This window comes from Gymnoscopelus microlampas (genome assembly GCF_963454915.1).
Source record: "Gymnoscopelus microlampas genome assembly, chromosome: 22".
Taxonomy (NCBI): domain Eukaryota; kingdom Metazoa; phylum Chordata; class Actinopteri; order Myctophiformes; family Myctophidae; genus Gymnoscopelus; species Gymnoscopelus microlampas.
In genome coordinates, this window is record NC_139959.1 from 39,723,074 (window position 1) to 39,739,317 (window position 16,244).

The window sequence follows — 16,244 nt, forward strand, 5'->3', positions numbered from 1 at the left end:
CAAATAGCCTAGGTATAAAATAGGGCTAAAGTGATTAAAGTTTCATAATATAATAATTTATATATGAAAAGTAACTAGTAACTAAAGTTCTCAAATAATTGTAGTGGAGTAAAAGTACAATATTTGTCTCTGAGATGTAGTGGAGTAGAAGTGAAAGTATTGGAAATTGGAAATACTCAAGTAAAGTACAAATACCTCAAAATGTTACTTAAATACAGTACTTAAGTAAATGTTACTTTCCACCACTGGTGTGTGTATAATCATTTTTAGTTTTATTTATTTTTAATTATCTGTGTGTGGGAGGAGGGGAGGTCTAGTTTACAGTATGAAGAAAAAAAACTGTCATGTTTCCACCTGTATAGATATATCATTTAATATGATCTCATATCATAATACTAATGTGTTCCTCATTGTTTCTCCCTCCTCTTTCTATGTCTCTTTGTTCTTTCTATCATTGTCATTCTCTCAGCTGCACAGCCCTACCTCTCTCTGGAGCAGACATGATGAAGTCTTGGCATAAAGACTTCACACAGAGCTACCGTGACGACTATGTCCGCTGTCTGTGAGTGTTCATCACACAGAAAGCAGAACCAATACAATGTGTTCTCACCATCTTCTAGACCCCAGACCAGCTGAACTATTATCACTTATTATGATGAGTTGAATCTGATGTCTGACTTTGTCTCTTTCATTCTCTGTGTGTTGGTGAGCAGTGTAGTGGATATGTCAACAGGAGACCCAGCTGAGGACATTAACCTGGTGACTGATGCTCAGAACATAGAGAGGAACATGTATGAGTCAGCTAACAGTGAGGTAAGAACCTAATATTCTCTCCATGACATTTATTTACATGTTCTAATGAATACATGAACTACAATGTAGCGTGTAACATTTAATTATTCATCATTCAGTGACATAAAAATACAAAACTATAAACAAAAATGTGTCTAAAATAGGGATGCCAGGTAACCACATGAACCCTAGCGTCCTTATTCTGAGGTGAACATTCGACGAAAATAGCCGATCTACAAGCTTATAATGAATCACAATGCAACCTGTTGTGAGCTTTTAGATCAGCTATTTTAAGCAAACAGATTTGGTGTTGAGAGAATAAAGCATCGGGCCTAGTTCAGAGCCCTGGGGAACCCCGTTCAACTATGTATAAAGGGTTAATTATCGTTGTTGTCGGGCAGAAACCTTGTATCTCCACGTTTCACCCCCCCCCCCCCCCCATAACTTAATGCCCCATTTCATCATAGAAGAGTGTCACTCAAAAGTAGTGAAAATAACAGATCTACAAGCTCACAATGCCTCACAATGCGACATGTTGTGGACTTGTAGTTTAACTTTATTAATAATATAAACCCTATATTCTTAAATTCAACAGGGTTCCTCAGGGGTCTATTCTTATACCTCTACAGTCCCTCTATAGATCTACACACTATTGTGAGCTTGTAGATCTGCTATTTCCATAGCGTGTGTTCCCCAGAATAGGGAAGCTAGGGTTCATGAGGTTAACAGTGTTCTACTTACATTAAACTGTTCTCTTATACCCAGTGGTGGAAAAAGTACTCAATGTTTTACTTAAGTAAAAGTATCAATACTGCAATATAGAAATACTATACGGAATAAAAAAAAATACTTGAGTAAAAGTAGAAAAAATTGGTATCATAATGTATTTAACGTACCAAAAGTAAAAGTACTCATTAAACATGATTGTCCCATTGCAATATTTGCCTCTGAGATGTAGTGGAGTAGAAGTAATAGTAAAAGTACTGAAAATTGGAAATACTCCAGTAAAGTAAAAGTACCTCAAAAGTGTAATTAAGTACATTCATTGAGTACATGTACTTAGTTACTTTACACCACTGTCACCATCTGTCCAGTCTTTTATTTTTATTCTAATAAAACCTTGGAGTGAGATTTGGTGGCATGTGCAGCAAACATTATTATTATTAATATAATAGACCCATAGACGGATTTCCGCGCGACATCATCACAGAGCAGAATGCGCAATCTGCGCATGCTCGGGGGAAACGAATTGTTGCGCCGTTCACTCTGTTGTTATGTTCGGGAGTTAGATAGCCATAATTCTGCTATTATAGGCATAATAGGCATAATGCTGCTATTATATACAAACAGATCCAACTTCCGACAAATCATTTTTATTGAGTAAACAAGGTATTACAAACTGCATAATTTAATCTACTTTAATTAAACCCGGTGAAGATCATTTATTTTATGAATGGACATTTGACCAGAGCTGCTGCGGGTAATGGCGCCCTCTATAGGCTATCCCCGGATCTGCACGGTCATATCCTCTCATGTTTACTAACAGGAAACCTGTCTATAGAGTCACCACCGCACGCCAAATGTATTTTTGTATTAATTGTTGTACTTAATGTTGCACCCAGTGCAACACACCAGTTGTAATCCCCCAACCAGGTACAGCTGGTATGTTGCACTGGGTGGGTGTGCTATCATTTTACCAATCTAACCCTCAATAATGAAATCAAGTCATTTTAACCCATTGAGACCGGGAACGCATCTGTGTCATTTTTAGATTTCTTTGGCTATTAAAAAATAGCAGATATACAAGCTCATAGCGCGGCACCAAGTGCGCTTGTAGATCTTCAATTTTGAAAAAACGAGAACATTTGTGCAAATCTTTGAAAATATATATTTTTAAAGCAATGTTCACTTTAAAAAATATATAGTATTCAAAGATTTGCACACATTTTCACAATTTTTCAAAACATATCAGATCCACAAGCTCGTAGCGCGGCACTATTACAAGCTTGTAGATCTGATATGTTTGAATAAAAGTGACAAAGATGGGTTAAGGCAGAAACTGGTGGTAGGTGTAGATTAATAGTGTGATTGTGATCATTTTGGTGGGGGGTCTTTTAAACAGATATAATGTCCTGTATTCTGATGGATTTTAACAGGGAGTTTGATACTTTAAAAGGCTTTACTAACAAGGGAACATTATGGGTAAATGTTTTAATTTCATCCATCAACAAGCTAAACAGAGACATTGATTTGATGACTGAAGCAATTAAAGAGCCATCTTTTATAATAACCACTCATTAATATATCTTTATGAGTGCATGCATTTAACTAGAATGTATCACTTAGGTATCAAATGGAGTATAATATGTATACTGTATGTGGGAATCACAGTCATAATAAATATAGTGACAGTAGGAGTCAGTGTGACAGCCTGTGTAGAGATGGTGATGGTTCACCTTGACTGATGTTTTGCACCATATGTTTCCTATTCAATATTCACATTGATTTCCATAAAAGTCTGATAGCTATAAAGTCAAGACAGACTGCACAAATTATTCTGGTAAATGGTGCATTTATATAGCGCTTTTATCCAAAGCGCTTTACATAGATTGTGCATTACATTAACCCATTCACACACCGATGGCGGAGGAAACCATACAAGACACCAGAAAAGCAGAACGCCTCTGGAAAGCCACCAAGCTCCTGGCCGACCGTATTATTTTAAGGGAACTTTTAATTCAGTACAACTATTTAGTCAAGGATGTGCGAGCTTCTTATTTTGCCAATATTATCGCCTCTAGCAAGCGAAAGCAGTGGCCAGTCAGCTCAATAACCTACTAATTCAACACAATATCTCAGACAAATTTCAATCAGGTTTCCGTCAAAAGCACTCTACAGAAACAGCCCTTCTTAGAGTCACAAGCGACATAAGTATGTCATCTGATGTTGGCAACTGCTCCATCCTGGTTCTGCTAGACCTTAGTGCAGCCTTCGACACCGTAGACCACCGTATCCTGGTCGACAGGCTCAGGAAGTGGGTGGGTGTCTCTGGGAGCGCCCTAGATTGGTTCCAGTCATATCTTTCGCACAGGAGCTTCTCAGTGGCCGTTGGTCCTTTTTCATCCAAATCCACTACACTCACATGTGGCGTTCCACAGGGTTCTGTGCTAGGTCCAATCATGTTTGCCCTCTGTTATGCCGATGATATTCAATTATATTGTTCATTCAAACCAGATAAAATGGATATGATCAGCAAATTGCATGACTGTATATCTGCCATCAAGAATTGGATGGCCAGCAACTTCCTACAATTAAATGAAGAAAAAACCCAAGTTTTAATCGTTGCCCCAGATAGGGTTGCTGCCGATGTTGCCGACCGCCTTGGGTCGTTAAAAACAAATATATGCCCTAATCCTAGGAATCTTGGCTTCATTTTAGATCAGGCCATGCTTTTAGATAAGCATGTAAATTCCGTCTCCCGTGCCTGCTTTTATCACCTTCGCAATATCGCCAAACTAAGATCAGTTGTTTCATACCCGGAGTTAGAAATGATCATCCATGCATTCATATCATCACGTTTAGATTACTGTAATTCCCTTTTTACCTGTCTCCAAAAATCATCATTAGACCGCCTGCAACTGGTCCAGAATGTTGCTGCCAGGTTACTGACCAGGTCCAGGAGATCCTGTCATATCACACCTGTCCTGGCCTCTTTGCACTGGCTCCCAGTTAATTTTAGAATACATTTTAAGATTCTTGTAATCACACACAGAACCCTCCATGGCCAGGCACCTCCATATTTATGTGACCTGCTCCAACCTTATGTGCCCAGAAGGTCTCTGAGATCCTCATCTCAAGCCCTGCTGGTTGTCCCTCCCACAAAACTAAAAACTAAAGGTGATCGAGCCTTTGCTAGTTTTGCACCCAGGCTATGGAATGACCTACCCTTCCACCTAAAAACTGTGGCCTCTGAGGACCTCATTGCGTTTTTAGCTTGAAGATCTGTTATTTTTGCACACGCATACATCCAAAGGTCCCTCCCCCTTTTAACTGCCTGCTCTTGGCATCGCAGCATGACACACAGAGGAGTTCTAAATAATTAGACGTCTGTCAAATTCAGTTTAAAAACTTGACCGGATAGAAAATATTCCATGGTACACCCGGCAGCTAACATTTTGGATGTGTAAAGCATAGAACATTAGTTCATCTTAAGATCTATGCTGTTGATCCTCCTTTCGGCGACATCTGGGAATATCACTGTAATGATCAATGGAATGACATGAGCGTAAATGTGTGCAGCGTCCTTCATACAAGAGACGTGCACACACACACACACACACACACACACACACACACACACACACACACACACACACACACACACACACACACACACACACACACACCTAACATTTATGCTTTTCACGACAGTTAACGGGTGGGATACTTCAGATACAATAATTTAATTCACTTTATCGTTCAAATACCGTCAGAAGTGGATGTCTCAGTGGTGCATGAGTTAACACAGTTTAACACTTGGGCTGATTTGACGGTGTGATAAATATGATGTGTAGCGTGAGTGCATGTGAAGAGGGTCATTTACGTGTGTCTCACGCTCATTGTGTGAGAGTTGTCAGCTCTGGTTAAGGAACAGTGTGTTAACACTTGATGTAGCTTCACTCTGTCATTGTGTGTTGATGTGTGAAATACAGGAGGAATACTGGAGACTGATAAATGAGAAGGCGTCTGAAATGATGGAGAAGAGTCAGATGAAGAGGAGTAAGCTTCTAGTCTCTCTCTCTCTCTCTCTCTCTCTCTCTCTCTCTCTACCCCCCCCCCCCCCCCCCCCGCACACTTTAACCCTATTTATTGACCAGGGGTCTGTACTTGGTCCCCTCCTTTTTCCCTTCTACACCAAATCTCTTTGCCGATCTACAAGCTCACAAGCCGACGCGTTGTGAGCTTGTACATCTGCTTTTTTTGCAGAATGTTCACCCAGCTGTCCAGAATAGTGAGTCTAGGGTTGATGTGGTTAAACTAACATGTTCACACTGTGTCCATTTAACTCTTACTTCATACTGGAGGGGGAGGGGCTAACCTCCAAGTATGATGTAAGAACAAAATGGCCGCTGTGTGAATATGGTTAATTGAGTTTACAGTGATATTTATGTACAGTCATAAAACAATGTATCAGACCTCATGTCTTCTATACTCATCATGTGTAATGAATGTTTGTTTGTTGTTCTTCTGTAGGGAAGAAGATGAATCAGACATCAACACTTCCTATTCTCGGTGACGAGGTAACCATAGTTTGGCATTTAGCCAAACAGTATGGTCAGAGGTGGATGGAGTCCATGGGTCTGAGATTAAAGCCTGCTTACATGGTTTCCATTTGTGTTATGTTTTGTATTTTTTTGGGTTATCTAAGCCTTGGTTTTAGTTTTAGTTTAGTTTGTACAAGTTTAGCATTGCTTTTTTCATTTGTTTTATATGATATGGGATATTTGTCAGGTAAGATTAAAAAAGATCATCCTGTTACAGAGTCACTGTCCTCTCCATATGCCTCAATGGAACTCCAAGATGAAACTGATCTAAGTTCATGCTTCAATAGTTTGAGGATAGAAGAATCCATCTCTCTGCCTCGTTCTCACAGCTTACCCTCACTGAGCCAGATGCCATGTTTAGAGAACAAGGAGAGTTTCAGAGCAAAGAGATCCCACAGTGTAAATGATGTTACACTACTGGACAAAACACAGAAAATTACACCTGATATCATTGTTGTGGAAAACAAGGAAAGCTACGGGTTCCACTGCACCCAAGCAGGACTGTTCCAATGCAACGTGACCGACCTGGTGTTTAAGATGAAGACCGAGGGAGATGTGACTTACAGGACAGTCCACTGGGGCCGAAGGCTTCTATCCCAGCTTGGCATGAAGAGGCCTGCAGGACCACTGTTTGACATAAAAGGTTCTCAGGGGTCTGTGTGTCAGTTACACTTTCCACATTGTGAGATCCTCTCCATGGGTGGAGGCAAATCCTTGTCTGTTCTCCATGTGATGGATGATGATAGCTTTGAGCTGATCAAACCTGATGTGATCACAGAAACTCATGTTATCATAAATGTAACTGGATTTTGTAAATTTGGTCTCACCCTTGGTGACAACAGCAATCATTCAACTTCAACCTCAGGTTTATTCGCACGTTTAATAGAGTGGGTGAAATCATTTTTCATACAAGCTCCCAGCATTTGCAATCCTATCCATGCATTGGTGTTACTGTTTTATACACCACCGATTGATGATGATCACCCCATATCAACCCTGAATGCATTGCTGCTGCCTAGGAATGTCGTGCTGAGTGAAGTGAAAAAGGAACGGAGGGAGATACATGGAGAAGAGATTTACATTGAAAAGCCTCCCTGTGAACTAATCCCAGAGCAACAATACACCCTCTCCACTTCACCTCAAGATGATTCCATCATAATTCAACCAAGTAAGGCAAGATTTGTCGTGTCATCCTATCAGAACTACATGTCAACATTTGAATTGATTTTAAAGGGAAGGCTTACAGATGTTAATCTGCTTCTAAAAGACAGTAGCACCTCAGACTGTGCATGGGAACGCTATGTAAACCTTTCAGCTTTGCGTCTAAAACAACAACAAGTTCAGCGCACATTGAGTCTTCCATCAGAAGACAGACTGTTTTATGTGCGCAGCAGCTTCATCAACAGCGTTTCTCATCCCGTTCTCAACGGTGTCCTGGACGAACTTTTCCAGAAGAAGGTGATAAACGAAGAAGAGTATGATAAGGCCCGTGTGGAGCCAGTGAAAAATGAAATGGCTCGTTTTGTCATCGACACGGTGAGGAGCAAAGGAGCTGCTGCAAGTTCAATCATGATATTCATTCTTTGTGATATCGACCCGTTCCTCTCTGAACATCTTGGGTTGATGTAGAACTGTAGTGATGTACTTAACTCATTGAGACCTGTTGCTACCTATACGTTGTTATACCTTTCAATCCGGATGCCACCTCTGTGTCTCATTAGTTGTTGCTATTATAGTAACATCATTTTTTTATTTTTTATTTTTAGTAAGAATTTGAACGTTTTCAGAAAACTATGGTTAGTTTTTAGAAGGCGTTTTTAGAATCGGCCTCAGGTCCCAATGGGTTAAAATAGCTTCAGTATCCAGGCGACTTACTGCTTCTCTTCTTATCTTTCTCAAGATGAAGTCAAGTTGGACAAATTGAAGATGAATCATTACATGTATAGCCCCCCCCCCCCCCCGTAGAGCAACTTAAAGTAAATGCACAACGACAGGTGCAATGCCTTGCTCAAGGACACTTCAACAGGGATATTGGTTGTTGCATGAACACTCATTGACTGTTTCAGAAAATGAAAAAATAGCAGATCTACATCGACGCATCGTGCGCTTGTAGATTGGTTATTTGAACAGATCATAGCGATGGGTTGTATGACTGCTACAAGACTGACCTCATCTAACTGGAATGATGCAGATCAGCTGAATGATGAACTATGGTTGCAAACAGTCCTAGAAACTTGATTGATTGATTGATTGATTGATTGATTGAATACTCTATTGGTCAGAAATGTAAACAGCATGAGGTACAGTAAGACATTTAGGCTAAAAGGATTACACAAAAAAGTGCAGTTTGTATCTCTGGTGTGTTCTACAGATCCACAGTTTGCTGATCTATTCATAACATTTCTGTGTTCATTTTGTTTTCATTTTATGGTGTTTTTGTAACCTTGTGTCCTCTTTGTTTGCCTGCACTTTTTTAGGCTTTTTTAAAAAGAGAAAACATAAAGTAAAAAATGAAAATGAATTCCTTTTATTCATTTTTGTATTGTTCTTACTTCAAATCATAAACTGGAATCATGTGTTTGTTTTTGATTAAATTAGAGCAGGCTCTACTTCTAATAGTGTTTTGTATTTGTATTCTTGTAAACTTGTGAAAAGGTTTTCACAATGATCATTGTACTGTAGCGGCTACAGTAATGGTGTACTCACTGGTTAACATATGTTTCATTGTTTCTTTCACAATGACTACGGCTATATTGAAAGTTGTAGACAGTCAGAATCAAAGGCTGATATCAGAGTTTACAAAAGAAACGACTTATAAACAAACAAAATAAGTATTGGCTGACTATGAGGGGTGAGATAGAATTTAGGCCTGATATCTATTGTAATGGAACAGCCTGTCTTGTTATGGATCAGCTTGTCTTTGTAGCAGCCAGTGGTGGAAAAAGTACTCACTTTCTTTACTTAAGTAAAAGCATCAATACTGCAATGTAGAAAATTACAAGTAAAAGTCCGGAATAAGAAAATTACTTGAGTAAAAGTACAAAAGTATTGGTATCAAAATGCACTTAAAGTACAAAAGTAAAAGTACTCATTGTGCAGAATGTCCCATACCAAGTTATAAAAATATTTTGAAAGTAGCAGATCTACAAGCTCACAATGCGTCGCATCGCTGCACACTTGTGAAGGTCCAAGTGAAGGAACAGCTAATCTCCATCATGTTCATGTCAAGGACCTCAAATTAAAGGACAATTCCGCCCAGTGTTTTTCTTACCTTTAATTATGATATTATGACGAGTGGTAGCCTACAGTAGGAAAGAAACATAACTCCAAACTGAATCGACCGCAGCTAAAAACCTGAGCCTATGGGACTTGTGCTGGATTGTGTATTTGAATAGATTTTTTGTTTTTCTTAATAGCATTTTTAGCTGCGGTCGATTCAGGATGAGTTATGAATGTTATCTACTGAACCACTCGTCCTAGGATATGATATTAAAGGTGAGAAAAACACCAGGTGGGATCCTCCTTTAACCCATTCAGACCTGAGGCCCATTCTAAAAACACATTCTAAATCCTGACCTCAGTTTACTGATCAATATTTATTCAAAAATGACAACAAATGTATGTTGCTATATACTGTACATAAATACATAAATGGTGCATTTATATAGAGCTTTTATCCAAAGAGCTTTACATAGATTGTGCATTACATTCACACACACACACACACACACACACACACACACACACACACACACACACACACACACACACACACGGAGGAGGAAACCATACAAGGCACCAACCTGCTCATCAGGAGCAGTCAGGGGTTCAGTGTCTTGCTCAAGGACACTTCAACACTAACTCTGTGGGAGCCCGGGATCGAACCGGTTTCCAGTTCACTCTACCGGCCACTCTACCCCTGAGCCACTGCCCTGTACATAACAACAACATAGCAACAACAACAACAACAACTCTAAAAGGGGTTCCTGTCCTGAAAGGTAGAGTTACAAATAGGGGTTCCCGCCTAAAATGGGTTAATATGTATTTGTCCGCACACGTCCATCTGAACATACACTTTGTGCCAGGGACCCCCATACAAGATCTGTGTTGTTAAAATGTATTACAAACATCCACATTTCTTTAAATATCAGATCTACAGACTCACGCTCTATTTGTGATCAGCTGTATAATCTACATATACATTAGGTTAAAGCCGTCACGCTGATTTAAATGCTTTATCAACTCATTTTGTTGGGGACCCCCTGGAAACCCTTTAAGGACCCCCGGGGGTCCCCCGGACCACACTTTGAGAACCACTGAGGCTTTATCCTTTTGCTTTTTATATGAAATATCAGAGAGACTAGTAAGATATGATGGAAGATGCTTCTGAACATAATTTGCTAGTTTGACATCTTCAAATGCTCTGATCTTCACAAAACAACCAGGTAGGCGCTCGCTGGCCTAGCGGTCCAGGTGAATACCACTTATAGGCTCTAATGTAGCCTGACGGCGCGTTGCGGGTTGGAATCCCGTTCCCAACAACCTTTGCTGTGTGTCACTCCCTCTCTCTCCCTGTTTCCTGTCCATCTTCACTATCTCCTATCAAAAAACACCCAAACATATCTTTAAAATAATAATACTAATAACCATAAGTATCTGAAAGAAAGGGAAGGTGCTGGTGATTTACAAAGGGTTGTATTCGCTCTGGAGTGTCGGTCAGAACACAAGGAGGAGTCGGATATAAAGTTCAACCATTTACTGAAGGCTTTAGGCCATACATGGGCAACTGGTGGCCCGGGGGCCACATGCGGCCCCCACCTTCACTTAATGCGGCCCACAGGTTAATATCAGAATACTGATATATTATTGATTTCAGCTGTTATTCTAAACATGCAAACATGACCCGCTTTAATTACTTCAGTCTATATTAGTAGCTTAATGACTAGTATTAACATTCTATTGTCTTTTTTTTGTCCAATGTATTTGTATTTGAGTTCATAAAGTTAACATAAGTATAACTAAATGCATTTGAAATGAAATAAAAATGTTACTTTTCAGGATTCTAATTCAAAAGTAGCAAAAATAGCAGATCTACAAGCTCAAAACACGTCGCACTGCGACGCGTTTTGAGATTGTAGATCGGCTATTTTTGCTATTTTTGTGTGAAATAGAATGGCAAAGCACGGCATTAATTTACGAAAAAAAGTTAAAATACAGAGATAAGAGGTTTCTGCCCGACAGTATACAATGTGTTCCTCTGGAGTGAGTGTGTAAATATAGTGGCCCTCTATATCATCAAAGTTGCATCACCCCTGCTTTAGGCACACAGCATACAGATACACAGTGTACAGTTTGTGTGGTTTCTGAAATAAATCAGGAATATATACAATCAGGTGTGTATACTGTACTAAATATGACATCAGTCACAAACACAGTGAAACAAACACAGCCAGGTAATAATATAATGAACCAAACAGTCTCTGCTCTCATCCACAGCAACAACATCAAAGGGCTCCAACAACAACGAGGCCCCTGCAGCCAGGTGTAACAACATGTCTTATATATGTATATATATATAAGACATAATAATATATAAAACAGGCCTCATGGGTAAAGTGTTCCATCAGCTTCTGATGACTGACAATGACAACATGTGGTAACCGTCCACTAGAGGGCGACGCAGCATTGTCTTACTATCAGAAACACACAGACACTCTGACAACCTGTGGTGTAAAGTAACTAAGTACATTTACCACAGTACTGTCTGTACTTAATACCTTTGTACTTGTTTTACTCAAGTATGTTTTCAAATACAGGCCCTTTTATTAGTACTTCTTCCACCACAATGTAAATAATGTCTATCAGAGGAGGGTCATGTTATTTAAATCATCATCTATCATTATAAATGAATGAATGACGTCACTTTGTCTCTTATTGTCTCTGTAGGCGTGTGTACACTCACCAGTGGTGTAAAGTAACTAAGTACATTTACTCAAGTACTAATTTTTAGGTATTTTTACTTTACTGGAGTATTTCCAATTTTCAGTACTTTTACTTCTACGTCTAAGTTTAGTTACTAGTTACTTTGTAGATTTTGATTATTATTACGAAACATACATTAACCACTTCAGCCCTATATACACATTTCGGCCATTTTAAAATTGCAGATCTACAAGCTCATAATACGTCGCGTAGGTGGACACCTTTTTAGGAGACAGGAAGCAGGTTGGAGTCTATTGATTCCAATGGAAGAGTGAACGTGAACGCAGCTTCTGAACCATTCTTTATCTCCATGGTTACTGAACTAAATATTGGACCCGATCGTCACAAGACACAATATTTACAACATTTTCATTCTAAAATGGCTTTCTTTAGAGACACAAATTAGGACCTTTTTCTGTCCCAGCAACACTCTCACGAGATTTGGGAAGATTATCTGACGAGTCCATCTGCAGTCTGACGGACGAGACATAGAGGGCGCTGTCCCTTATTTTAACTCTATGCTCTGTCCCCATAAGATGCTATAAAACTGATTAATGAGATTATATATGTGAATATAGTACATGAAATCACTATGGACACATTAAAATGTAATAAAAAGTGTGTTCCAATATTCAATATAATTTTCCATTATTAACTGTCTTGGTTGGTGGGGTATGATTTGGGGATCATGACATTTTGCTAAACATTCATGCTAAGCACATTATAGTCTATAGTGGTAAAATATATACCTTATAAATAAAAGGCCCCGTAACAACGTTGAGCATAAGACTATACGTGTGTGTTTGTCGGGGGAATTTTATGGGTTTCTTGAAAGCGTCACAGAGCACTTTCAAACATGTAAAGCATTTAATTTCTTCAATGAAGAAAATACACAAATGCACATCCACATGATGTTGTCAGCCAGGGAGAGGAGAGGGTGGTGGGATGGTCGGTGAAGAAGGAAACCACGCCTACTTAGTAGACTATTTGTAGGATTTGTGTACTATGTCGCCTCTAGTGGCTCCACTTGTCATTGTGGATCTCCCTTAAATAACAATCTTTGGTATAAACGATGGAACAGGAAATTACATCTTTATATATAGAAATGTGTGGATAAATTGTCTATCAGCCCAACCTGGTGATCAGGGGCGGTACCAAGAATTATACATTTATTTTACAAATAAATGATTTCATAACAGACATATTTTTTCAAATTTAGCAGATCTACAAGCTTGAAACGAGCTTGTAGATATGCTACTTTTGATACTTTTGTATGACACTGGTGTGATCAAGTAGAGCGTTAATTTACAACAAAAAACAAGTTAGAATATGTAGATAAGAGGTTTCTGCCCAACAGAAACAATATGTTTGTGATGATAATATAAAGACACATTTAAGTATCTGACAATGTATAAAAGTCACCAACTTTGATGAGGATATATGAGATATAGTATTAATTATATGTGTAGTAACTCGAGCTAATAATATGCCTGACTACGCCACCTTGTGGAGGGGGCAGGAGGAACCCCTAAACCAGTGGTTCTCAAACGTCTTCATGTCAAAGACCCCAAAATGGACACTTATTAGCCCACAGACCCCCATTTGAAAAGATAAGCCAGGGACCCCCATAAGAGAAGATTTTTACGGCTCTAGCAGTGATTCTCAACCATTTCAATTTAAAGGACCCCCAGTTTGACATGCATTAAGGGCTACGGACCCCCATTTAATGGTTCCATTTGTACACTCAGAGTTACAGACCCATAAGGGTCCATTTGGTTCCTATCCATCATTTAGCTGGGGACCCCCTGGAACCCCCTCAAGTATCCCTGGGGGGTCCCCGGACCCCACTTTGAGAACCAATGCCCTTAACCTTAGAATGTTCCATACGGTGATGTGACCAACTTCCCTTAAAACAGGAACTATTACCAGAGGCAGTTTGTGTAAAAATAGAACATGACTTTATTAAACAACTATGTAATACATGGATTATTAAAATATCAGGCAATAGTCGGTAAGGCAAAGATGTTATCAAATAAAGTGACAAGTTACAGTTAGTCACCTAATAAGGAAGGGCGGGTCGGCCCGTACACACGGTACTACCAGGGTACTAATGGGGAAAGAGAAGGGAACAGGCCTGGTACCAAACTCATAAAATACAACATACTAATCAATACAAAAACATGCAGTGTCAGGGATTAACATACACACCAATAAAACCAAAAGGTCCCACAGTGCAGACCCAAGAGAGGAATGGAAGGCGTGTGTAACAGGCCGGACCCGGCCTTGAACACGGTTACACTGTAACATAAGGAGAGGAGAGAAAAACAATTAAAACCATGTCACTATGAAAGAAATCTAACATCTATGCCTAACGTACCTACTATATGGCCTCAAATGAACAAACTCAAAATAAACAACAACTCAAAGTAGAATAACAGTGGAAAACAGTGGCTGGACTGACTGGTCCCCTTTAGGAAACAGACAAACACATTAGTTGCCAGCCCTAGTATTTCAACATAATGTAAACACTGTATTCAAATCATTAAAATGAACAAACAGCATAAATCTACTTTGCTTGCAGTGAATGCACAAAATGCAGCACAATGCAGGGACAAGGGCGGGGGATAATTCCAGCTCCACGAGGGGCGTACAAGAAGAAGACAGTGATGTTACAAAACTAATAATACATTAAAACACACAAAGAGGCAACGTAGAGAATGTATATGTTGTACCAGTATCTCCAGGTGTCTAGATACAGCACAGCAGTTAGTTCACTAGAGGTAACTTCATTTGTAAACTGAAATAAAATAAAGACATTTGAATAAAATCGAATAAAACAACAATGTTGATACAAATTAAAGTGCTATAGGCATGGTAGCATCCATGTGCTCAAACAGTACGCTAGCCGACAAAGACCAGCAGTAGCGCATGTGCTCAAACAAACAATAGGTTAGCAGTAGCATTAGCTGCAACAAACAAAAGGGTAGCCTTACACATGGTTATGATGTGCTACACAAAGTTGAGCTTTGGCCTACCATGCGTTCTCCTTCACCCTTCATGAGAGGAAACACCATCCTCTGCAGCAGAGTCAAATGGTTCTCTACTGGGAGGAACTAGACTTTTATACTTCTTTTATACTTCCTGGTCATGTGACTAGGTCAGGTGCAGTGGGTGCACCATTCACCTAGATTCCCACACTTATTTTACACTTAACTGCATGGTGGTGTTGCGGTCACTGAATAGCCATTCGATCCACAAGCTCACTGAAGCTCACAATGCACTGTGATCTAACGCGTTGTGAACTTGTAGATCGGTTACTTAAACAAGCCATAAACACGACAGACGACAGAGGCCGAGTCGTGGCAGACTAAAGCCTGGTTTGTACTTCATCGCATGGCGGTGTTGTGCACCGAACACAGCACATCTACAAGCCCACGATGCGATGCATACACAGGGGTGCACATAACTTTTTAGGTCTGGTACGCAGAAGAGCACCTGGACATGTGACTTGGTGCGCATGGCGCCCGTCCCGTTTTGTCAACGGGGGGGGGGGGGGGGGGGGGGGTCAGCCCGGACAGTTTTGTCAACGGGGGGGGGGGGGGGGTTCAGCACGGTGCCCACCGGACCGTTTTGTCAACGGGGGGGGGCGAGAAAAAAAGGACGCTCTGCTTCTAAATTCCGCCGATTTTCGCCGTTTTTTTTCTCACGCTGTTAGATAAAGCCCCCAAGGTTGGTGCCCTGTGCTGCTGCGCTGATTTTATCCGCCAGATTGGGACGTTCAGGGCATATTTTGCACCATTACAGTGCGTTCATCATCGGTGACGAGTGCCTCTAACAGCCGCTGCTGGCTGCGTGCATGCAGCGAGGCAATACGAGGCGATGTGAGGCAATGCGAGGCGAGTCATATCTCTACCCCTCCGCCTAATGGCTGTACATGGGGCCGACGGGTGCTTTAGAGTGATTGTGTGAGTGTGGCTTCAGGAAGTAAATTCCTAGCCTCGATCTCCAGGCTTTTATTTTTTAGTTTTGCTAAAAAATAAAAGCTTGGAAATTCCTGTCCCAGCTGTTGGTGCGCAAAAGCGCCTCGCGTCGCCTGATGTGGTGCGCATTTTTTATTTTGGGTGCGCATGCGCACCTGCGCACCAG

The 16,244-nt window shown here is 40.2% G+C and overlaps 1 protein-coding gene across 1 annotated transcript in view; it reads left to right on the forward strand.

Moving 5' to 3' along the window:
• The first annotated feature begins 478 nt into the window (after positions 1-478).
• LOC311039014 (uncharacterized protein) overlaps positions 479-16,244 on the forward strand; it is a 100,963-nt gene continuing 85,197 nt past the window's right edge. Inside the window, exons 1-2 of the mRNA XM_084048657.1 lie at positions 479-562; positions 714-813. Coding sequence (XP_083904783.1) covers positions 501-562; positions 714-813 — 162 coding nt within the window. The 5' untranslated portion in view covers positions 479-500. The remainder of the gene's footprint in view (positions 563-713; positions 814-16,244) is intronic.